This window comes from Acipenser ruthenus, chromosome 16 (assembly GCF_902713425.1).
Source record: "Acipenser ruthenus chromosome 16, fAciRut3.2 maternal haplotype, whole genome shotgun sequence".
In the NCBI taxonomy this organism is placed as follows: domain Eukaryota; kingdom Metazoa; phylum Chordata; class Actinopteri; order Acipenseriformes; family Acipenseridae; genus Acipenser; species Acipenser ruthenus.
In genome coordinates, this window is record NC_081204.1 from 24268666 (window position 1) to 24291376 (window position 22711).

Here is a 22711-nt window from a genome sequence, read left to right on the forward strand (position 1 = left end):
ATCATTATTCCTTACCTGTAATTTCTGAGAACATAGGTCATTAGAAGATGGACAGGAGAATTACTGTACTGTATATATGACAAACAAAAGACATGGTGGGTGTGTTAAGTTTTGGACTGCATCTCACAAACTGGAGTTGTTATTTGGTAGTCACAACAAGAATGTTGATTGTTTGGGTGTACTTTATTCAATGACACGGCAAACAATATAACATACTGTCCAACCGTGTGTTTAAAATACATTCATACAGTATATTTCCTGGTTAACTGGGGAAATTTGACCTACTAAAACTGATACTTAATATTCCACGTATGACTTTAAAATGCTAATTGGATGAGAAACTTATTAAAGTTAATTTCATCTCAGAATATTCAACAGCTTCGAAGGTTGCATGTCAAGCATGCAGCAACGTGCTACAATTGGTTTAAATTAATTAACACAAGTTGTTAGGGTTTTTCTGGGAAACTGAAATGCAAGATGTTGCTAAAACACTTGTGATGTTGATGGTTGAATTTCTGCATTTGGTAGGCTGTGAGAGTTGGCATTATACAGTATCTCTAGCTGTGCATAACTGGGGACACCTGTAAGAGTTATGGGGTTTGGTATTGTCTTCCACAGGGACAGCTGACAGCTAATAAGGGGTTGAAGCGCAACCATTAGGGATGAAACTGACTCCAAATGGTAGCTTGAAAAATACTGTCATAATCACTTCTCTTTTAGAGAAATGTATGTTTTTAATACGGAAACAAACCAAAAAAAAAAAACAATATTAAATAAGGTATATTATTCATGGAAACAGAGCGTAAATGAAAAGCAAAGTAAGTGGAGATAAGAAACTGAACAAAAATACAACCATCGCTAACTGAGGCTGTACACAATTGTTAAAAAAATAAATACATGAATAAATATCATGTCTCATTTACATCTTGTCGCATTATCAGCATACGGTTGATGATCATTATGTAATTCATGGGTGAATATGTTTTTTGATTTTGGAGCACATTAAGTTTGACATTGCTTTTTTATAATATTATGTCTAAAAGAAACGACTACATGTATCATTGAGTTTAAGTTTTTTCAGTATTTCTAAATTCAGCACTATTGAGTGTTTAATAGTTATGGATGATAATATTATGTTCCTGACATATCTCCTTCTGTAGTCTATTCGTTTGAAGCAGATATTTTACAGCACTCCAGTCCACTCGGCATAAAAGATGCAAATGTATGGCAAACTTTTTAAACATGTAATCCACAATTTCTGATATCAGCAATTCTTTACTGATACTAGTAGTTTTTTTTAATATCAAAAATATCATTTTTTATATCAAAATTATAATTGAGAAATGCTGATATCAAAAATCCATATGCATGAGAGAGCTTCAGGGCTATTTTTCTATTGAGTGTCAATAGAAATTGGATTGGGCTGATTTTCTCAGTGTTTAAAAAACACACTTTTGAAGTCTGTTTCATTGTTGCCCAGGGTCCACGGAAGAAATATATTAACCTGGTGAAAGATGACATAATGTAATTGATAAGAACAATTAACCTTTCTAAACACAGTTAAGATCACATAATGTCTAGTGCTGTGTCAAAACGTTTTGTGATTCCACTGTCATATTTACATGTAGCAAAATACTTTATATTTACTGCAGTAGTAAACATTGATAAAATCATCTCAAAGCAGCTCAATCCAACAGCGCTCCATTGACTCTTAATAGAAAACGTCTCCCAAGCTCTGTTTAAATCCCATAATCCTTTGCATGCAGCGTGGCGGAATGTTTTAATTTTTGATATCAACAATTTTTTTATATCAAAAAATGTATTTTTGACATCTACGCAAGTATTGACTATCAATGTAGAACTTTCAACATTTTCAAATATTAATAATTCAGTTTGTAATGTATTTTATATGGCAAATCATTTTTAGATATGAATGCACTACTAGAAAATATATTTTTAATGCTTGAACTCCAATATGCAAGCATATGTGACATTTCTGGGGTTGAATTACAAAACACAAACACAACAATGCGTTCTTCCTGAATCAATCCTGTAGAAAACAAACTGAGTTTGCTTGCAAAGTGTAATGTAAGCACACATTAACTCAGTCTGGAAAAAAACATGAACGTGAACCTTAGAAACAGATTTATTTCACAACCAAACTGGTTATGCATTCCAGATGCATCTGAACAACAAGCACATTTTTCCATTTATTATACCAATCTAACTGAACTGGGACTGTTTGCAACAAACCCAGTGCTGGCATTGTGGGAGTGTATGGGCACGGCTCTGTCTTTCCTCCTTTATTTTCACTATAATACACTGTAGCTTTCATATTTTACAGTGAGCACAAACATTACTTTTATGTAGTTTTTAAAAACTTTAGTATAGCCTCATGGATTCCTCTGGTTATTTTGCTTAAAATAAACTGAATTTGGTCCTACAGTCGACATGGAATGAAACCCCTAACCTATCTTAGTTTATTGTCTTGCTTTCATGTTCTGAGAATAATTACCTTTGGTATTCCTTCACTAGTTTGTTATGCTCATTAACTTTGCTTTAGCTTTCTGCTCAGAAACCTGTTTTTAATGTACAGCCAGATTGCAATGATGGCAGACTGTTAAAGTCAGCGTATTTAAAGCAGAACTAATGTTGAATACTCACTGCTATTTGAAGTAGTTCACTACACAGATTAATGGCTGGGCCAAGGGCAACTCTTACATTACAGAACCCCTTGCTTGTATTGGTAGCATCATCAGTGTTAATTTCACATGATTCTTGCTGAACCATTTACCTGTAAGATGAACATTCAAGTATATAACTGTTGTTATTTTAAAAATAAAATTATAAATGTATAAATTCACAGGGCGATGTCATAAAGTGGGCCTATAAGTATTGACACCCACCCTAATTCCAGTATGTTTCCTCTGAGTAGCTTACAATACAGGTTGATTTTGTTTGGTCCATACCCTCAACTGCTTTCAGTTGTGCCTCCAATGCAGCATTGCTGGATTGAGTTGAAATGAAAAGAAGTGAGCATTTATCCTGTGTTATTTTTATAACTAATATATTGTTTCAACATTAGCACGATTTTTATATTTTCATTAACACATCATGAGGGCTTCAGTTGAACATGGTTGGATCTAAATACCAGCATTGTGCATCCAGACCATGCTCCCTCCTGCAACAATTCCTCTTTTTGTGTTCCAACTACACACCATTAATTTCAATCAGCTTCCTCTAGCATTGCTGCAGGAGGGAGTGTGAACTGGATATTCTACAGTGCTCATAAGAGAAAGGACTCTTCTGGCCAGTACTCCCGAGTAACAGTTGAAGAACGTATTCCCCAGTTGATTTATGACCCATGAAACATCAAAACAATAACTATTATGTTGAAAAATATATCGCAGCACTGCAGTTTATGTAAAGGTACGTGTTTCTTGTAAACACTGCAGGGTTTGTATTTTAGCTGCAGCGGGGACACCAGCTGTATCATGTATCTACAAGCAAGTGGCAAATCTAAAAAACAAACACTGAGCACCTGTGGGATGAGCTGGTGCACTGATTTCTTCAGTGCCTACAGACACCACCATCCCAAGCACAAGTATGCACTGCACTGATAAATCAATGGAATGGAATTCTACCAAATGTCCACATTACCCTGGTTGAATCTAGACATTGTTGTCAGCTGTCATTTGTTTGAAAGAGGATCAATTTCAATATCTCCTTAAAATACATTAAAAAAATAAATTAATATCAGCTCCTGATAAAAACATTGTGGTTGTTGTTTACAGAGGCATATTTTCCCAGTAGTCTGTATTATTATTTTTTTTAAGTATTAAAATAACACAAATACATTGACAGTAATTCCCACCAGTTTTATGGCTCCCTGAATGCAGCATGTCAAAACCTGGTCTCTCGTTCTACGTATGTAAATAGAAACAGGATGCGCTGCACACTTGTTACTTTAATGTTTATTTTAATACTTTGAGTACTTTTCTGACTGATGCTTTTTAAAATAGTTTTGTGACTGATGCTTTCAAAAATGTACTACTGTAATTATTTTACAATGTGGTTTACACCAAATAATGCATATCTGAGGCTAATAAGAAACCATTTGAGACTACCTACAAACTCCAAACTTAATTATCTGAGTAGTTTATTTCTTGTTTAAGAGCTTCATTGGAAGTGTGTTTATATAAAGAATACACAACATAAGTATGCACCACCTTTATAAATCATTAAATACATAATTGGGAGTAATAAAAACATACTAAAAAGCTGAAGCTTTACAGCTAGAAATATATTTATGTAATGTCTTTACTTTTGCATCTGTTTATCCATATGGGTTCATAAATACTTACATGCAGTAAAAACTGTTCTGAAAATATCTAAAATACTACACTAACTGTTATCAGAATACGTCCATACTGATTCTGTGTAAATATTTGTTTACATTTTCATATAAAATACATGTAATCCTGTAATGCAATAATATACTCATAACATACAAATTCAAATCTAAAGCCATTCTATGAAGGCTGGGCATGTCTTTCCTTTAAAAAATGATCTTAGCATCTCTGTTAAGGGAGCTTGTATTGTTTGTAAAATCTGCTGCCATGTATAACTGCTGATAAAATGTCCCTAAACTATTTCAGACAACAACTTGTTATTTTGAGTGTTATAATAATGTGTCAGGGAAAATGTAAAGTCATCCTTCGCTTTGACTATGGTAGCCATATTGGGGTCATGTGACTTTTAGCTTCCCGGATGATAAAGACGCATATTCAGTATGCGACTGTGTTCTATGATTTACTCTTGTAAAGTTTGACTGTGGGTAAAATATAAGAAAAGTGAACCCTATAGTGGCAGTTATTTTATTCAATTAGTATTTTCAAACATTTTATTTAAAGCTTATTTCTGTGATGTCATCAACATGACTTTTAAATACTCGGAATGCATCGGGCTGCTAACATCATAAACTAGTTTTGCAATTGTCTCAGTCACGTACTGTATGTACGAAAATACCATTGTTAAATCCATTAAAATAGAACCCGGCCTGGCATTTTGCATATTTATAGAAACACAAAAGAGACTGACATGTACAGTTAGATGTTGCATTTTCTGAACCTTAATACACAAAATGACCTAACATAGTAATCTAAACAGTGGCAGGATTCAGACTTCATTTAGTTGCTCAACAAAACTCAAAAACTCAAATATTTAATTTGATTCACAAAAAAATGAACAGTTACAGCATGTGCATATATCTTGTTCTGGCTTAGATGTGCATCAAGTCTCTAAAAATGTTTAACCTACATATCTATCACTGTGCTCACTGGTGACAAATTCCCTGCTGTTGCTGCTATGGAACTGAACTTGTAAGCACTCCCTCATGCTTTGCACTTTAAGGATAGTATCTTCGGGGAGCTTCTGCTGCAGTTATTGGGTTATCGCCTAAGGTAACAGTTGCTTGGTTGCTGGAAGGTCCACAGGGAGCCTGTCTTCATGCAGCTGTGTTGGGAGATCCAGAGAGATTGCTTCTCCTAGATTGCAACACTTATCTAATACAGTCAAGATTAACCCCTTTTGTAATGAACTGTATTGCTAAAGTTAGTAAATTGCTTACCATAATTAACTATCTTTGCAGTGAAACCAGTGTGCAGTGACATTTTGAGATTAATGAACCATCAAAACATAAAAAAATATAAGCAGTGAAAAGTTTGACATTTTTACATAGGAAGGGTAAAATGAAGGATGGAAATTAAAAATCACCAGGACACTTACTACTACTGCTGTGGAAAAAATTTGAATTTTGTACCACCAGCATAGGTCGGTAGGCATCATATGTTGACATCGTTCATTTTAGTGCTAGTGCTGACTAACAATTCAATGTGTGGTAATATATAATTCATATGTGGTAATTATTTAAGAATTCAAATACAGCAACACATTTTATTAGAGCATTGTAACACTATAAATAACCAAAACCACAGTTTTAAGAAAGGCTTTAATCCATTACCACACACCCTAGATATGAAATGCTAGTGTCCTTCTCAAGGTGCAAACCTCTTTATACCAGCGTGTGTTAATCAGTCATTCTGCAGATGTAATCATTTTTATTTGGGATCAGAGCCCAAGATCCAGATGGTCTCAACTTAAATTCTATTAATACAAACCTGGGACAAGCTTTAAATAAAATATTGATTCAGATTTAAACCTGCTAACCTCTTAACCCTGTTACCCTTCACGACTTTCAACTTACGCTTTATTAAACATGATCATTTTCTGCTTCCTTTTTTCACACTAGACTACTGTGACCTTGATCTGCGAACCACTTTTGGTCTGTACAAAAACGTAATCACACACTGTCAGAAGGAGAATTCTTTTTCTACTGTATTGCCCTTTCCAGCAGCAGGAAATTTATTGCTTGCGGGACAGGTAGAATATGAACAATGGGCAAAATGGAGTACAGGGTTATCTCATCTGTGGAAAAGTGCAGCTGGAAATCGATGTGACCTCTGCAACACTGTCATCCCAATTCCCACCCTCGGTGTCCTATTTGTCTTTCTGGGGAAGCTCAGATCGGTGTGTCATCTCTTGGGGCAGATTATCAAAATGAGTCATGGCCTGCACATCTCTTTCCCAGTGACTTGGCCCTGTCGAGGGGGGAGTGTGAAATATGATGCTTTTTGCATCTGATCCTTTTCTGATGTGGATGCTTTACCAGTCTCAGTTAGTCCTTTAAATATGAACTATACATTATAGGAATTTTCAGTTGCACAACCAATACTTTACAGTAACTATGAAGTGATATGTCCACTTTGTTGTTCTTTACAGTGGATGAAGGACACCAATATTCTAGAACTACACTAAGGATGAAAGAGTTCCACATAACAAGTGGTGGTTATGTCAGTACATGCTATTAAACTTAGGTGTTGATGACATCACCCCTTATGGCCTGCTTTTGTTTTTGATTTTGTCACATGTTTAATCTTCAGTGTTTATCATTGTATCGAATGATTCATTTGAACGCTGATATTCTTTCTTTGTGTCAGTCACTCTTGTGTAATGGGACAATACCATGGATGCATTATATTATCCATTCAGTAAGGTTAGCAAGAACTATAATCCAAACGATGGAGAAGTAGCAGACCAATTGAAACAAGAACAAACAGATGCTTCACCAGACCTGTGCCTTGTTGCTATAAACCAAATCACAATTACTTTGGGCTGATGCGATGTTGGAAATGTGGTATTTAACATGCTATTGCTATATTCTTGACACCTCATATTCTGCCAGCAACTGCAGTGCATTTGAGGAATCATCTACAGTATATTGACTACAGGAGCAGCAGCACATCTACATTTAATGGGCGGTGTGTGAAAAACATGTGGTTCTGTGCAGAAAGCTGCAAGTCTGGTCACCAAAGGGACATTGTGGACCTGGAGAGAGTGCAAGAAAGAACAACTAGACTAATCCCAGGGGTTAATGGACTGAGCTGTGAAGATGGGCTGAAATAACTGAATTTATTTAGCTTAGAACAAAGAAGAATTAGGGAGACGTGATTGAAGATATAGTTAACCCTAACCAGTACTTGAAGCACAGTACTGAAGCCAGGGGGCAGTACAGAACAGCTTTTATATTTTTTCAAATTTTCAATTAATCACAGCTGTGAGAAAAGCTTAATGAAGCTGCCATACCTTCCATATAATGGCTTGGTCTAGTACATCCATAGAAATTCATTGAATTGGGGTAGGCCGTCCGTCTTGCTTTCAACACTCCTTTGCAAGCTGTGCATTGGTAGTAATTCAGTATATAGCACACTGCTTTGCGATCAACCACTAAAAACGGCATTATTTTCAGTCTAAATAGCATCTTATCAAGACCAAATGCAGCAGCATAGGTCAGCGTAGAAAATATTTAACAGAAAGAGGGACAGTAATTAAGCAAGATTTTAAGGAAGATTGAACATCATCGTCCTGTTTCCAAAACAGCAGTATGTTAAACATGGATCTCACCACTGCAGCGGTTCAGAAGTGAAATAAAACGATAGTCATCTTCTGTGTTGGTCCAGTAAAAGCTATGAGCTGCAACATTGCTCCTTTTTGTGTCTCTGGACCAATGCAGCTAACATAACAATTGTTTCACTCACTATAATACAGTATAATAAATATGTATTTAGGTTTTAGATTTAGTCTAACCAGTATTAAAGTACTTCCACTACAAGCATGTTCCTTCTTCTCCAGTGAATGCACTGTATGTCAAAACCACAAGCATACCTATATAAATAGTCTCAACTTAGATTATGTATGCAGAAAAGGAAAAGGCTTTGTTTGCTTTATTTTTTCCTCTAGATGAGACCCAGCTGGTATTGCCCATGATGAAGCCCAGCTTTGACAAGCTTCCCTTGACTGGGCAGACGCTGCCCGCTGGATTCCCAGGTCCCTTCTTGTTTGCTGATGGGCTGTCCTCGGTGGAAACCCTCCTAACCAATATCCAGGTAGTGCTGTTCTCCATTAAGTAACACTGCTTTTTTGAAACTGTATCAAAGAACACACAGAAGATTTACCAACAAGGTAAACAGTATATATTGTTTTAAAAATATCAAATGAAAAGGCTTGTTTAACTCTCCAATTCCATCTTGGGGATCTGATGGGAATACATAACAGATTGAGTTCCCTTCATATTTTGTTCTCCTACATACTGTATATGGGTTTGTACAGTACAGCAGTATTCCTAAATTATAATATATGCACCCTTCAATCTATTATTTATTTATGCATTTGTTATTTGTACAACACACACACACACACACACTATATATATATATATATATATATATATATATATATATATATATATATATATATATAATGTGCTACCATAACTACAAACTTTGTAATTAAAACCTCTAAGGTTATGAAAGATGTAGGTTTAATTTTACAGGTTATAACCAGGGCATAATGCAACACACCTCAATCCTTACCTGAGAAACGGCCCTGCTTTTCATTTGTATAAAGAAACAGTAAAAGCATTACATATGCAGTGTCTCTGTGTGTGTGTGTGTGTGTGTGTGTGTGTGTGTTCAACTCCTTTTCTTAAATGCCCACAGGGCCTTCTCAAAGTAGCTGTGGACAATGCCAGAGTCCAGGACAAGCAGATACAGCAGGAGAAGAAAGATTTAAAGATGGAGCTTTACAGGGAAAGAGAGATAAGGGAGACTCTTGAGCGACAGCTTACATCTGAGCTGCAGAGCCGAGGTACGTGCTCCATGCTGGCCACGCAACTGACCATTTGAACATATCTGTGCTCTGTCACAACTGTATTGTGCTCAAGCTTTTAAACAGACCCAGGCAACATTTTGGAATATAGTAGGTTTTGGACTTCTAATAAAACTAGCTAAACATTGTCTTTATTACCAGGTTATATTTGTTTAACTGTAATTTACAAGGTCATGTTATTTTTTAATTTAATTCTCATCCCCCCCCTCCCTCCCCCTCCCACCCTCCCCCTCCCACCCCACACACACACATTATGGTAATTTATGTCCTTAATAAGAGGTCATAGCCCTAGTACAGAGCGATACTTGGGCACCTGGACATTGAATGTGAATGTAGGTTATGATGACCAACTTTTTCAATGTACTGATGCCAGATTGGCTAAACTATTGAAACCTTGTCATTTTTTAAATAAATATGTATGTGTATGTGTTTTGAGATACTTTTCTACATTCTATACATTTTAGTCACCATGGCCTCATTTTTTATAGTAATGACATTTGATTAGCTAAGATACTATATTCTGTAAATTGCCCAAATATGATGACATTTGTCAGAAAGTCCTGTAACGTGGTTTCTTTCCTCCAGCCACAATTCAGAAGCGACTGAAGAAAGAGAAGAAGGCAAAGAGGAAACTCCAGGAGGCTCTGGAGTTTGAATCCAAAAGAAGAGAGCAAGTGGAGCAGGCGTTAAAACAGGCCACTTCGCCCGAAAGTTTTAGGATTTTAAATGGTAAGTCTCTGTAGGATTTAGAGAAATGTCAACCACTGAAAGCAGCTGTCAGAATTTTGCTTAATTTGTATTAACATACACACAGCTGTTCCCCTCCTCACTAAAGACTTCAATAAGAGTTGTTTTTTTTTTATTTCACTGTTCAATTAAGCACCATTTAACATGTATAGACAACAGGCTATGGGTAGCAGAGTTGTCAAAACCAAAAATCTATAACTACCAAAATAAAATAAAACATACACAGAGCTACACAATAATTTCACTAAATTGTTATATAATATCCAGTCTATTATCATCCTTTTTGTATGTCTCACATTTACCTTTACAAAATACAAAATATCGTAATGGCATTTTTTTCAAAACTACAAACTAAATGTACTAATTGCGCTTTCTTGATATTTCATTGCTCTTCCGATGTGTTTCCGGATTTTACTTCATATATATTTACCATAATGTGTCTACTTTATATTTACCATAATGTGCCTACTTTTGAATTGTGTTTATGTTATTATGCGTTCCTGTCTATCATATGAGGATTCCAGTACCATAGCAAGGCATAAATGTATCATCACAATCAGCAAGTACTGTACTTTGGAATTGATATTGCAAAACACTTAATTTTCTGCTTACTCGCAAGAAATATATGAAGGTCATACGGGGAATCCCCCATGACAGCCCCCTCGCGGTAATATTAAAGTGAAGTTCCTCGATACAGCCCTGCCAGGAGGCATCCGCAGGCCAGACGACACCTGTCTGCGGGCCGGATTTAATAAACAACACTTATCATCATTTCATTAACTACCATCATTTCTTTTCACTAGTCTCCTGTTATAAGTTGGCCCATCCACTCCTGTAAATAGCTGTGATACTTAATGAATGATGTGAACACTGATAAAGACATTGGCTGAAATGTTTATCTTTTGTATTGTTATATTCTCTCCTGCTTTTCAAATTGAAAAATTCAAGATCTGGATTGATATTATCAATCACTTTTTTAGATGCAGTTATCCCAGAGGTGGAGACAGAACACAATGGGACTCAGCATGAGAATGCAGCTGTACAAGGTTCGTTTTTGATATATATATATATATATATATATATATATATATATATATATATATATATATATATATATATATATATATATATATTACTGTTATTTGAATTCTTAAGTGTCTCAGTATAGTAATACAAAAGAGTATTGTAAAAAGACTACGCATTTAATTTTGTTATACTATATCTGGGAAGTGACATTTGAACAGCAATTAAAGGGAATGTATTACTAATTGAAAATATGCAATCAGTTTCTGCAGTGGCAGCTGCTGCATCAAATTGCGGGATTTAACCAAATTAGATCTTAAAAAAAGTTTAACGGTATAGAGCAGAGTCCCCTTATTATCGTTACTGATTTACAGCATGTAAATAAACATGGTCAGGTATTTCCATGTATTACATAGGTGTAAAGGAGTCATTTTAAAACAGGAGATTTAGGTGCATTATTATTATTATTATTATTATTATTATTATTATTATTATTATTATTATTATTATTATTATTATTATTTAATCAATGTGCTTTATGTAAGAATTTTTTTTAACCAAAATTCAAATCTATTTTAATATTGTTTTAAATTGTTTATTAAATATGTATTTACATCATACTGTACAGTAGTGGTCAGCAATTAAAATTGATGGCGGGCCAAATGACCCGCGTGCAGCCACAGAGCGGGCCACTTGCAATACAGCATTCCCAGGTAGGTAAGCGTTTTTGTCCGTGATCCGTTTTCAGTCAACCCCGATGGTGATTTCTCGCCCCATGCAAAGCAAGAGCTTCCCGCAATCGACGAAGCAGCAACTAGAACTATTGGTATATTTGCAGACATCGTCGTTGCTGAAAACTGAATTCATTAACAAAGCAAATCTGGAATCATTCTGGTCTGCCTATATGTGTCCAGACAACTACCGCTGGCTCTGTTTGTGCTGTCCATGTTTGGATCTACTTACACATGTGAAGCGGCTTATTCCACAATGAATGCAGTATTAAAAACAGATGCACGAAACAGGCTGACACAAGAATCTTTGGAGGACTGCCTGCATATCGCCGCCACATCTATCACACCTGGGGGTCTAAAGCTGATCGCAGAACGAAAGTGGCATTTTTCTCATTAGAAATATATGAAGGTCATACGGGGAATCCCCCACAACAGCCCCCTTGCGGTAATATTAAAGTGAAGTTCCGCTCTCGCTCAGCTCTTGATACAGCCCTGCCGTGGACAGGTGTTGTCTGGCCCGCGGGCCGCCATTTTCTGACCACTGCTGTACAGCACCAGCTTTACTTTTCATTACAGTGTAACAATGGGTCCCATTTTACAATTACGCTGTGCAGTAAGCAGATAGTGCCACTGCACCTTCATATAATCTAATTCCACCTCATTTTTTTTTTACAAAACAAGTAATGAATAAACACGGTTTTCTTCTTTCGGATTAATAAATGTGCTCAATGAGCTTTAATATTCATGGCAACATGAATATGCAAACATTACTACCTTTCATAGCTGGCAACTGTAGTGTGAGACACTTTCTTACATTAACAGGGGACATTAATAATCTTTTTTTAAAAGATTGTGATTCACTGACTTGAACTTTAGAGCGAGGAACGATGTTATACCAAATTATTGTAACGTTCATTTTTCACTATATAATTGTAAGCCTTAATCAGTACCACATAGTGGGAAAACTGTACACATTGCAATTCCTCCACTTTCATTTCTTAAGACGGAATGGCTCTTAATTTTGAACTTTCACTGAATATAAAAGTGTATTTTTCTAAGCTGCATGATGCATTCTTATTTTCTGTGTGCTTATAAAACGTTACTACAGCTACCAATACCAATGAGGAGCCTATGGTTGCCTTTTTTAATTTCTATCAAGTTAATGGAGGTGTTGACATATGACTTTTCCATTTTATATCTGAGGTGTTAAGTTACAAATTGGTTCTTAAACGCATCAGCTGCTTACGAGGGGGCATGAAGAGGCTAGACCGAGATGCTGAGTGGTTTCATCAAGCTACGGGGGTGGGGTTGGTTCTTTGTTTTGTTTTAACATAAAAGCTAACATACACTGTGTTGACAGCTCAACAAAAAAAACTGACCCAGTTTCATCACTTGTGAAGTTTAATTATGAACTGCATAACCACCTATATACCACATACTCTGATAAACACAACTAAAAGTATGGATATTTTACATATTGTTGTTACGACTATTAAAAAATGTTTAAGCTGTAACTTTTCTTTTGGGCAAAGGTGCTTTGTACTAGAAAATGGCAGCAATTGGAATACATTTTATCAGTGGTTGATTTAATCTAGCATGAGGGCTATTTAATCTTCGGAACAGATGCAACTAGGATGCTGTTAGGAAGCTTTGGATTGTGTGGGAAGTGGTGTGCAGCAGCTTAATTTGGGGAATTTTTCAAGGACCGCCTGGGATTTACTCAATGGAAGCAAGTGGTCCCAGGACAACAGATTGGAAACCTTTGGACTAACAAAACACAAATGAATAAGTGCTAAAACCTCATTGCATCATAGCAGTCGAGTGAATGCTGTAAAAAACAAAAAAAAAACAGTTTATGTAAGGGCAATTTACATTTTTAAAACATTTCAAAATTTGTCTTTTGATGGTCATTTTCACAACACAGAATTTGTAGGTTCCCTGACACCTGACCTAATTGTATATATTGGTTCATATAACAGTGTAAGTAATTGCACAATGTCACAATACCATTGCTATGCATTGTCACTAAATTAGTGCAGCTATAATTGTACTGATTTTATGCTGCCCATGAAACAATATCCGTTGCCAACACTGTCATATATTCTCTTTACTGCCCAGCACCATTTATCTATAACGCTAAAATAAATCTAATTACATCCTTTCACTCCCAAGTTGGACCTCACAGTTTTGCAAGCTTAGCACTGGCAACTGATTTAATTAAGTCTGATTGCCCTTGCAGAGAATGGCTTGATTTCACTTAAAGAGCTAAAAGCATTTCATGATCACAATGAGAGCACTATGGTGGGCTTGTTATAACTCTCTAATGTAGGTGTAATTACATGATCACTTCCCATTTCATAACAACTGTTGAATATAACACAATACAGTGTTCATTAGTAGTTTGCTAAAGAAGCACACGTTGTCTCCTTTAGTACCTTTTATATATAAGTCAGGTCCCTGGGTTTAATCTCTCTGAAAAGTTTGTATTTAACCCCTGTAATTAGTTCTAGAATATAATACAAACTGTGCAATATATACATTAAATAACGGGGCCATGGAGGCATATCCTTATTAATTATGGATAATACTGTATAAATGAAATAAAGGAAGGGTGATGTGAAGAACAACAGTGAGTTAATGGAAAACCGCAATGAAAAATCAGTTTAGAAAAGGACAGACATTGTAGCTACTTACCCCTAGTGGCAGTTTTTTAAACCACCTTAATTCATAAATTCATCTTTCAATCTCTGTGGTTGAAAAATGACATTAGTTAGTAATAAATACTGATCTTGCTATAAACTGTAGGGTAGAGAATTAAACAGGTAAAAACACAGGCAACAAATACTCGTCAACATGTACAAAAACATTATATTTGTATCATAGTTGCAAATGCTCTAATTTGGTCTTTGTTGTAGCTACATAACAATATGATTTGAACACTTGATACTTACCAACTTTCTGGCTGCAGTTTTGAAGAAACCAGAATCTGTGCTTTTTAGAAACCACTTCTGTATTTTGATAGTTTTTTAAAAATAGGTTGCAGCGGGATTAGATTAACCAAGACTAGCCAATTGGGTGAAAAATCATCAGTTAAAGATTTGTGAACCATAGTATTATCCATTTTTGTATTTGTAATGCAAGGTTGTTTAGCTTCTGAGGAAAATGTTTTCTAAAATTATTTTTTACCCCAGGCACCTAAACAACATGTAGTGGGGGGCAGCAGGTGCCCTTGCTCCAGAATAATCCCCCCCAATGTAAATTCTCAGGACCCAGAACATTCCCCTTGGGACTTCCTGCTCCCTGGTCTTCCTGGTTTCTATTCGTGTTTACATCCTGAATACATATTAAGTCATCTGTTCAGAGCTCAAATACAAACCCATCGAAAATACAGAACACTTACTTACTAATTAGCTGTTTCCTGTTCTTAATGAAGTGAACACACCATGTTCAGATTATAATTCAGCTGCTGCTCCCATTTGCTTATGTTTCCAGCTGTTTTTGTTTTATCTAGCCTTTCTTGTTGACAGCTAATGCTAAATGATAAATCACTAGTATTACGACCGATGCAAATTATATTAGACTGGTGGCAAACTGTAGGATGTCTATAAAGCATAGTTTCATTTGGAAACTATACAGTAAATGCTATTTGAACTTGTATCTGAATTACAATTGTATGTTTGTGTTGCGGGATTAAACTACACTGTCAATGTACTTTGTCTGTCACATTGTAAGAAAGGGGTTCACGTCAACTTAACACAGAGTTCTTAAAAGGTTAGCATTTCATTTGGATGCCATTAAATCATGTCATTTAAATGACAGGAAAGGCATGCTTTTAATAATATATTATTACTAACCACTAAAGAATATTGTCTAATGTGCCATCATGAAACTTTTTTTTTTTTGCTATAATCAGGAATAAAGATGGTACCTCTTAGTTAATCTGTTTTTACTCACTTCCTCCATACCTGGAGCACTATCCAATGCTCTCTTAATACATGTTACAAGAATATCAGCCTTTACACTGAACACCTAATGTTTGGAAATCTGAACCAGTTATCGTGATCAAATAGGACAACTTGTTCTTAACTTGAACTCTGCTAATGCTCTGGTGGATTTAAACTTTATCTCCTGGCAGGTTTCCTCAATGTAATGCTGTGTGTAGATTGAGCAAGCTGTCATGTGATAGCTAATACAGCCTCTGAATTTGCATAATATAAATATTTGTATCTGTTTTTTATCCTGTGTGCTCTTAACCATAATCCTTTATTTCAGTTCATGTTTAAGCTGCTAATGGGAAGGGTTAGAGGTCAGCTGTCAACATGATTATAATACAATGCTTTAATACCTCGAGAATGTGTACATTACCGTAACAGAAATGCTAGTAGTGTGCAATATTGAGTCGTATTTTCATTCATTGTTCTTTTTTATTCTTTTCCAGAAAACAGACCATACATCAAGCCTCCAATCATGTACTAAATGGAATTATTTTACCATAAGGACAGGACTGATGACTGGTGCAGTGCCCTCTTGTGAACATTTCTACTGGTGCCCTTACCAACTTGAAGAGATGTTTCATAAACCTGTAAAGTTTGTTCAGTACTGTCACAGCATTGCTACAATGACTTGTAAAGACTTTTTTTTTTTTGCTGTCTTAAGACTGGATCTTTGCAGTTTTTTGGGGATTACAGTACCATGTTAAGCACATGAAGAAGCCAATACCCTCTCGACCCTCCTCCTGAAATATTTTTTACTACCACAACTGCCACAACTGTCTACAAACAGCACAATAGTTCTTGTATAGACTGTGTTGTCTTTTCGTTGACTAAAGACCGTTGGAGCCATGAAACATGGATCAGAATCAACTGCAAACATGTACATTTCTACACTCTGCTTTGTATACTGAAAGTGATGCTCAATATATTAACATACAAAAGAAAACATGTGTGATTTTTTTTCTCTCTTTTTGGAAAATAATGATGTAGAAAAGAAGAAAGCTCTATCATTGGATGACTGATGCAATAATTTAGACTCCTGATAGCAAAATGGTTGGACGCTGAAAATGCTTTGTATTGAATAGCTCAGCCTCAGTAATTGGAAGACATTGACTCATATACATTAGACTGTCTTGGTTGCTCTGTTGTACTGTATTAATTTCAAAATATTTTGTTCAAATGTTCTTGCTAAAAAATACACTATTCAAATCACTTTTTTTTGTTTTACCCCTTGTTTGTCAAAAAAAAACAACTTGTAAAAAGGTTTAGTTTCTGCTGTTATGATGTCAATAATAACATAGATTTCTAGTGAGAAAAGAATGATCTTCTTTCAATCATTAGCAAGCATGGCAAATCATGATCTACTTTAAGATTCCAGGTGATACTATAATCTTGGTCATTAGTTACTTTCTTGTTAAGGCGTTCTGGACATCTCTATAGCTATAGTGTCTAACACTTCTCTGAAAGTCATTTTTGATGTCTGTTGGCAGCAAGTAGGCACTGATGAGCTTGTTTTAATGGTGAAAGTGCCATGTCTTTATTTCTTTTAAAGCCCATAAAGGCATTATCTTCAAGCAACTTCACAGATTGTTTTTAGAAATAAAAAGTGAACTACATTGTTTTTGTTGAAGTATTATATGGGACCAAGATAGGAGGTTAAATGTAAATTCCTAACATTTTACATTTACTCTCTGTGACGATATTTTAATATTGTCACATTTATTTTCAAAGTATGTGGGTTCTCCCCTTAATTTTCATGTACAAGTTGTATTCTATATTTTCATGAACAAGTGTGAAGTTTTACTTTTATTTGCATTCTTTCAGCCACATTTCGAAAGTTCATCAGTTGAAACCATGGTCCCTCTCCAGCAGATTTGAATTATTTTCTATGGAAAATAGTAGAAAAAAATGCCTCCAATACTCAACAGGTCCAAACCAAAAAAAAGGAAGGCAAGTATATGCCCCTAAATTGGATGATAGACACTTTATTGAAGAGAAAATAACAAAGGATTTTTTTTTTTGTATGGACAAGGTAAGTCCACTCCTACAAATGAGTACCTTGGATTCACTGGTGTTAAGAACTAGCAAATATGTTGTGAAAATCAAGGAAATATCAACTCAAAGAATGGAAGGAAATGTTTATGTATGTACTGTATCCAAATATAACAAGTGAGTGAGTTTGCGGAAATCTTCTGAATACACTGGAGTGCTTGGATCATTGCAAGTTCTTTTTACACTAAATGTTTGCAGACATTCTTTTCACAGAAGACTGAGTCCACTTGACACACTGTGCCACTCCTGACTATTAGTTACACTTGAATCAGTGGAAGCCAATGTATCACACTAGTTGGGATTTTCAACCCAGCTGCAGACCGAATCAAAGAATACATGGAACAAAAATATTTTTAAAGATCTATTTCATTCAAAAATTCTTAAACATTCTTTGCCCACACAAAGACGGGATGCTTGCAGAATGGTATAACATTTCAATTTGTATTTTTTTATAAATCTGACCACTCTCCCAACTCTCTAAACATACACTCCTACAACGCCAAACACCAACTGGTTGTACTCTCATACTCACAAACATACACCACTTGATCTAAGGCTGGCTTGCCCCCAGCTCTCTGACTTGCCTCCCGTCTCCACCGGGGTCTTCAGGGCGGAAGCGCCTTGCCAGCCCCAAAATCATCCCTCTAACCGGTTACAGATGGAGTTGGAGTTGAAAAAGCCACATAGAATTGCTTTGACAATCCATGAAATGCCATCCAAAAGTAAATACTACAAGGGATATGCTTCGTTGCTAACACAGTAAGTGTCTAAATAGTTCAAAACAATGTTGGCATTCAAAGTATATACTCAAAATTTAAACTTATGAGCCTTTCACATGTTTGTAATACCAAATAAAAATGCCACAGCATCACAACACATTACCTACAGGCATTGTTAAAAAGGCTTCTTAAACCTGCTCTGTAAAACCTAATGATAAATGGCTAACGTCTGGATACTCCTCACAGAAGAAATCAAATCCAGCGCAAGTCTCACTTACTGGTGAAACAGAAAAACAAAGTTTAAAAAAAGCCCTCCGAGTCAATTAATGCAGCATTCTGCTGGGTAATGCGGATCATTTATAGTTTAGCTTGAACTAACTGCCTCATTAATGATTTATAGATATGTATACAGCTGTGGCAACTGCTGTGTTATCTAAGGCTTGAAGAGAATAATTACTATTGAGTATACATACTTCAATTACACCACAGAGCTCTAGAATTCTTTAAGTTTAAAGGAGGGGTACACATATACTGATGCACAAAAGAAATGCAACACTCAGGTTTAATGGATTTAATAAAATATTCTAAACATGATATCAAACAAAATCACAGAAAATGTGAACAAAAATACAGATCAAAGAATCATGATAAGTTTTCAGTATGAAACGTGACAAACTGTCAAAATGAAAACATTACAAAGTTAGCATCGGGTATGACCTCCCTGAGCATTAACACAACCCTGGCAGTGTTGACGCATAGACCTGATCAACCTCTCTATAGACTGCTGTGGGATGTTCCGCCACTCTTCCTGTGCAGCTGCAGCTGGCTGGTCGCGGTTGTCTCCTGTGGATGGCACTGGTGATTTGGTCCCTCAGATGTTCTATTGGACTCAGGTCAAGTCAGGTGGATAGCCAATAAACATCGGAAAACACCATAAAGACTGTGGAAATGGTTAATCTATTCACGTTGAATTTACCCTTTTCACATTTAAAAAAAATAAAACCTACTACCAAAATAATAAATACATTTCCCTGTGCTGCTGGGCAATGTCCCGTCTTCCTGACTTGTATCTATCATTGATTGGTTCTGAAAACTTTAAACCCGCCCCAACTACTGAGTGACGGCACATTCCTACATTTCTATTGGAGACTCCGCTTGCGAGATTTAAAACGAGATTACAATCAGGATGGAGGCTTGTTAGCAGGATTTAAAACTGTATTACAGTCAAGACACAGAGGATTTAAAACAGAATTGTTTATATATGTGAATACGTGTGTGTGTGTGTGTGTATATAAAACCCGAAAATCAGAAGCCCTAATTATAATACTTGTGAAGGAATATCACTTTTTAGAATTTTTTTGTGTGATAGATTTCAAAGCAGACACACTTCAAACCCTCATCAATGCTAACATCTTTATCTAGCACATATATGTGCGTCACACATTATCAATCACGTCATATACAGTATCTTCCCCAGTTTCAGGCACGGGTGTATATCGCTGTTATATGAATTATTATCTGTGCAGTGTAGGGACAATAAATAATTAGGTCGTTTTGACCAGTACCAAACCTGACAAGGCTTCCTTACAACCTTTAACACCAACAAATAAATAAAGAAATCTCCTCGTTTCATTCTCTGTAGATACACAGGCATCCATTTTTCACTCGTAGCTGTGTATATATTATTATTATTATTATTTATTTCTTAGCAGACGCCCTTATCCAGGGCGACTTACAATCGTAAGCAAATACATTTCAAGTGTTACAATACAGGTAATACAATAAGAGCAAGAAATACAATAACTTTTGTTCAAGCACAGTATAAGTGTGACAAACCACAATTCAATAATACAGCAGATAATAGTGATAGTTACATCAGGGTATGATTAAATAGTGATAGTTACATTAGGATATGATTAAATACAAAGTATTTAAGTATTTGAGTTCTACAGGTGCTCTTTGAAGAGGTGAGTCTTAAGGAGGCGCCGGAATGTGGTCAGGGACTGGGCAGTCCTGACATCTGTAGGAAGGTCATTCCACCACTGCGGAGCAAGGGTGGAGAAGGAGTGGGCTCTGGAGGCAGGGGAGCGTAGCGGAGGTAGAGCTAGTCTTCTAGTGCAGGCGGAGCGGAGAGGTCAAGTGGGGGTGTAGGGAGAGATGAGGGTCTGGAGGTAGCTGGGTGCAGTCTGGTCAAGGCATCTGTAGGCTAGTACAAGAGTCTTGAACTGGATGCGAGCGGTGATCGGGAGCCAGTGGAGCGAGTGGAGTAGTGGAGTAGCGTGGGCGAAGCGAGGCAGAGAGAACACCAGGCGGGCAGCAGAGTTCTGGATGAGCTGGAGTGGACGGGTGGCAGACGCAGGGAGGCCAGCCAGGAGGGAGTTGCAGTAGTCTAGGCGGGAGAGTACCAGGGCCTGGACCAGGAGCTGGGTAGCGTAGTTGGTGAGGAAGGGTCGGATTCTTCGGATGTTGCTCAGGAAGAATCGGCAAGTGCGTGCCAGAGTGGAGTGCTGGGAATAAGAGAGGCAGGGGTCCAGGGTGACTCCAAGGTTCTTAGCTGAGGAAGAGGGAGAGAGTGTGGTAGATTCCAGAGGAACAGAGATAGAGAGATCAGAGGAGGGGGAGGAGGAGGGAAAGAAAAGGAGGTCAGATTTAGAGAGGTTGAGTTTGAGGTGATGCGAGTGCATCCAGGAGGAAATAGCAGACAGACAGGTAGAGATACGGGTGGAGTCAGAGGTGGGGAAGGAGAGGAAAATCTGAGCATCATCAGCATAGAAATGGCATGAGAAACCATAGGATGCGATGAGGGGGCCCAGGGAGCGGGTGTAGAGAGAGAACAGGAGAGGACCCAAGACTGACCCTTGGGGGACTCCAGTTAAGAGAGGGTGAGGTGTGGAGGTTGCTCCACGCCAGGTTACCTGGTAAGTGCGGTTGGAGAGGTAGGAGGAGAACCAGGCCAGAGCAGTGCCAGAGATCCCCAGGTCAGCAAGAGATGATAGTAGAATAGAGTGATCAACAGTGTCAAAGGCAGCAGAGAGGTCGAGGAGAATTAGGACAGAGGAGAGAGAGGCAGCTCGGGCACACTTAAGTGAGTTGGTGACAGACAGGAGGGCGGTTTCAGTGGAGTGGGCAGAGCGGAAGCCAGATTGGAGAGGGTCAAGCAGAGAGTGGTTGGACAGGAAAGCAGAGAGCTGGCGGTGTACAGTCCGCTCGAGGGTTTTGGAGAGGAAGGGTAGGAGGGAGACAGGACGGTAGCTCTGGAGGGAGGTGGGGTCGAGGGTAGGTTTTTTGAGGAGGGGAGTGATAGAGGCTTTTTTGAAGGCAGAGGGAAAGATATCAGAAAGTAGAGAGGTGTTGAGGAGGGAGGAGATGAAGGGGAGTAGAGCAGGAGCAGCAGCTTGAAAGAGGTGAGTGGGGAGGGGGTCCAAGGCACACGTGGTGGGTTTGTGACCCTGGAGCAGGGAGGAGAGGTCAGAGTCTGAGAGGGGCAAGAAGGTGGAGAAGGAGGGCGAGTTAGTAGGGGATGTAGTGGGTGTAGGGGTTGGAGCAGGAGGGGGTGCGGGGGAGGGAGAGGTGTTAAAGAGTTTGCGGATATCTGAGATTTTAGAAGAGAAGAAGGAGGCAAAGTCATCAGGGGAGATAGAGGAGGGAGGAGGAGGGGGAGAGGGTTTAGGAGGGAGGAGAAGGTAGAGAATAGTTTACGTGGGTTGTTAGTGGAGGCTTGGATTACAGATTGGAAATAAGCATATTTAGCAGAGGAGAGAGTAGAGGAGAAGGCGGAGAGGAGAGTGCGGTAAAGGTCTAGGGCAGCAGGGAGTTTGGTTCTCTTCCATTTCTTTTCAGCAGATCGCAGTGTGATTCTTGCCGAGCGGAGAGCAGAGGAGAGCCAGGGATGGGGAGGGGAGGGGCGAGCAGGTCGGGAGGTGAGGGGACAGAGGGAGTCGAGGGAGGAGGTGAGTGAGGAGAAGAGGGTGGAGATAGCAGAGTCTACGGAGAGTTGTGAGAAGGAGTCGATAGGAGGGAGGTGAGAGAGAGCAGTGGAGGCAAGGACAGAGGGGGAGAGAGAGCGGAGGTTACGGCGAGAGGTGATAGTGGGGGTAGGAGGAGCAGGGAGAAAGGGGGAGAGACAGAGAAAAAGAGATGAAATAGTGATCAGAGAGGTCCA

The 22711-nt window shown here is 37.7% G+C and overlaps 1 protein-coding gene across 4 annotated transcripts in view; it reads left to right on the top strand.

The window, feature by feature from the left end:
- The window catches only part of LOC117412636 (dachshund homolog 2-like), a 137096-nt gene extending 120106 nt beyond the window's left edge, over positions 1–16990 (top strand). For all 4 annotated transcript variants that reach the window (XM_058989126.1, XM_058989128.1, XM_058989127.1 and 1 more), the window contains 5 exons: positions 8359–8504; positions 9117–9264; positions 9871–10014; positions 11013–11078; positions 16225–16990. In XM_058989126.1, coding sequence (XP_058845109.1) covers positions 8359–8504; positions 9117–9264; positions 9871–10014; positions 11013–11078; positions 16225–16262 — 542 coding nt within the window. In that variant the 3' untranslated portion in view covers positions 16263–16990. The remainder of the gene's footprint in view (positions 1–8358; positions 8505–9116; positions 9265–9870; positions 10015–11012; positions 11079–16224) is intronic.
- Positions 16991–22711: the final 5721 nt, after the last annotated feature.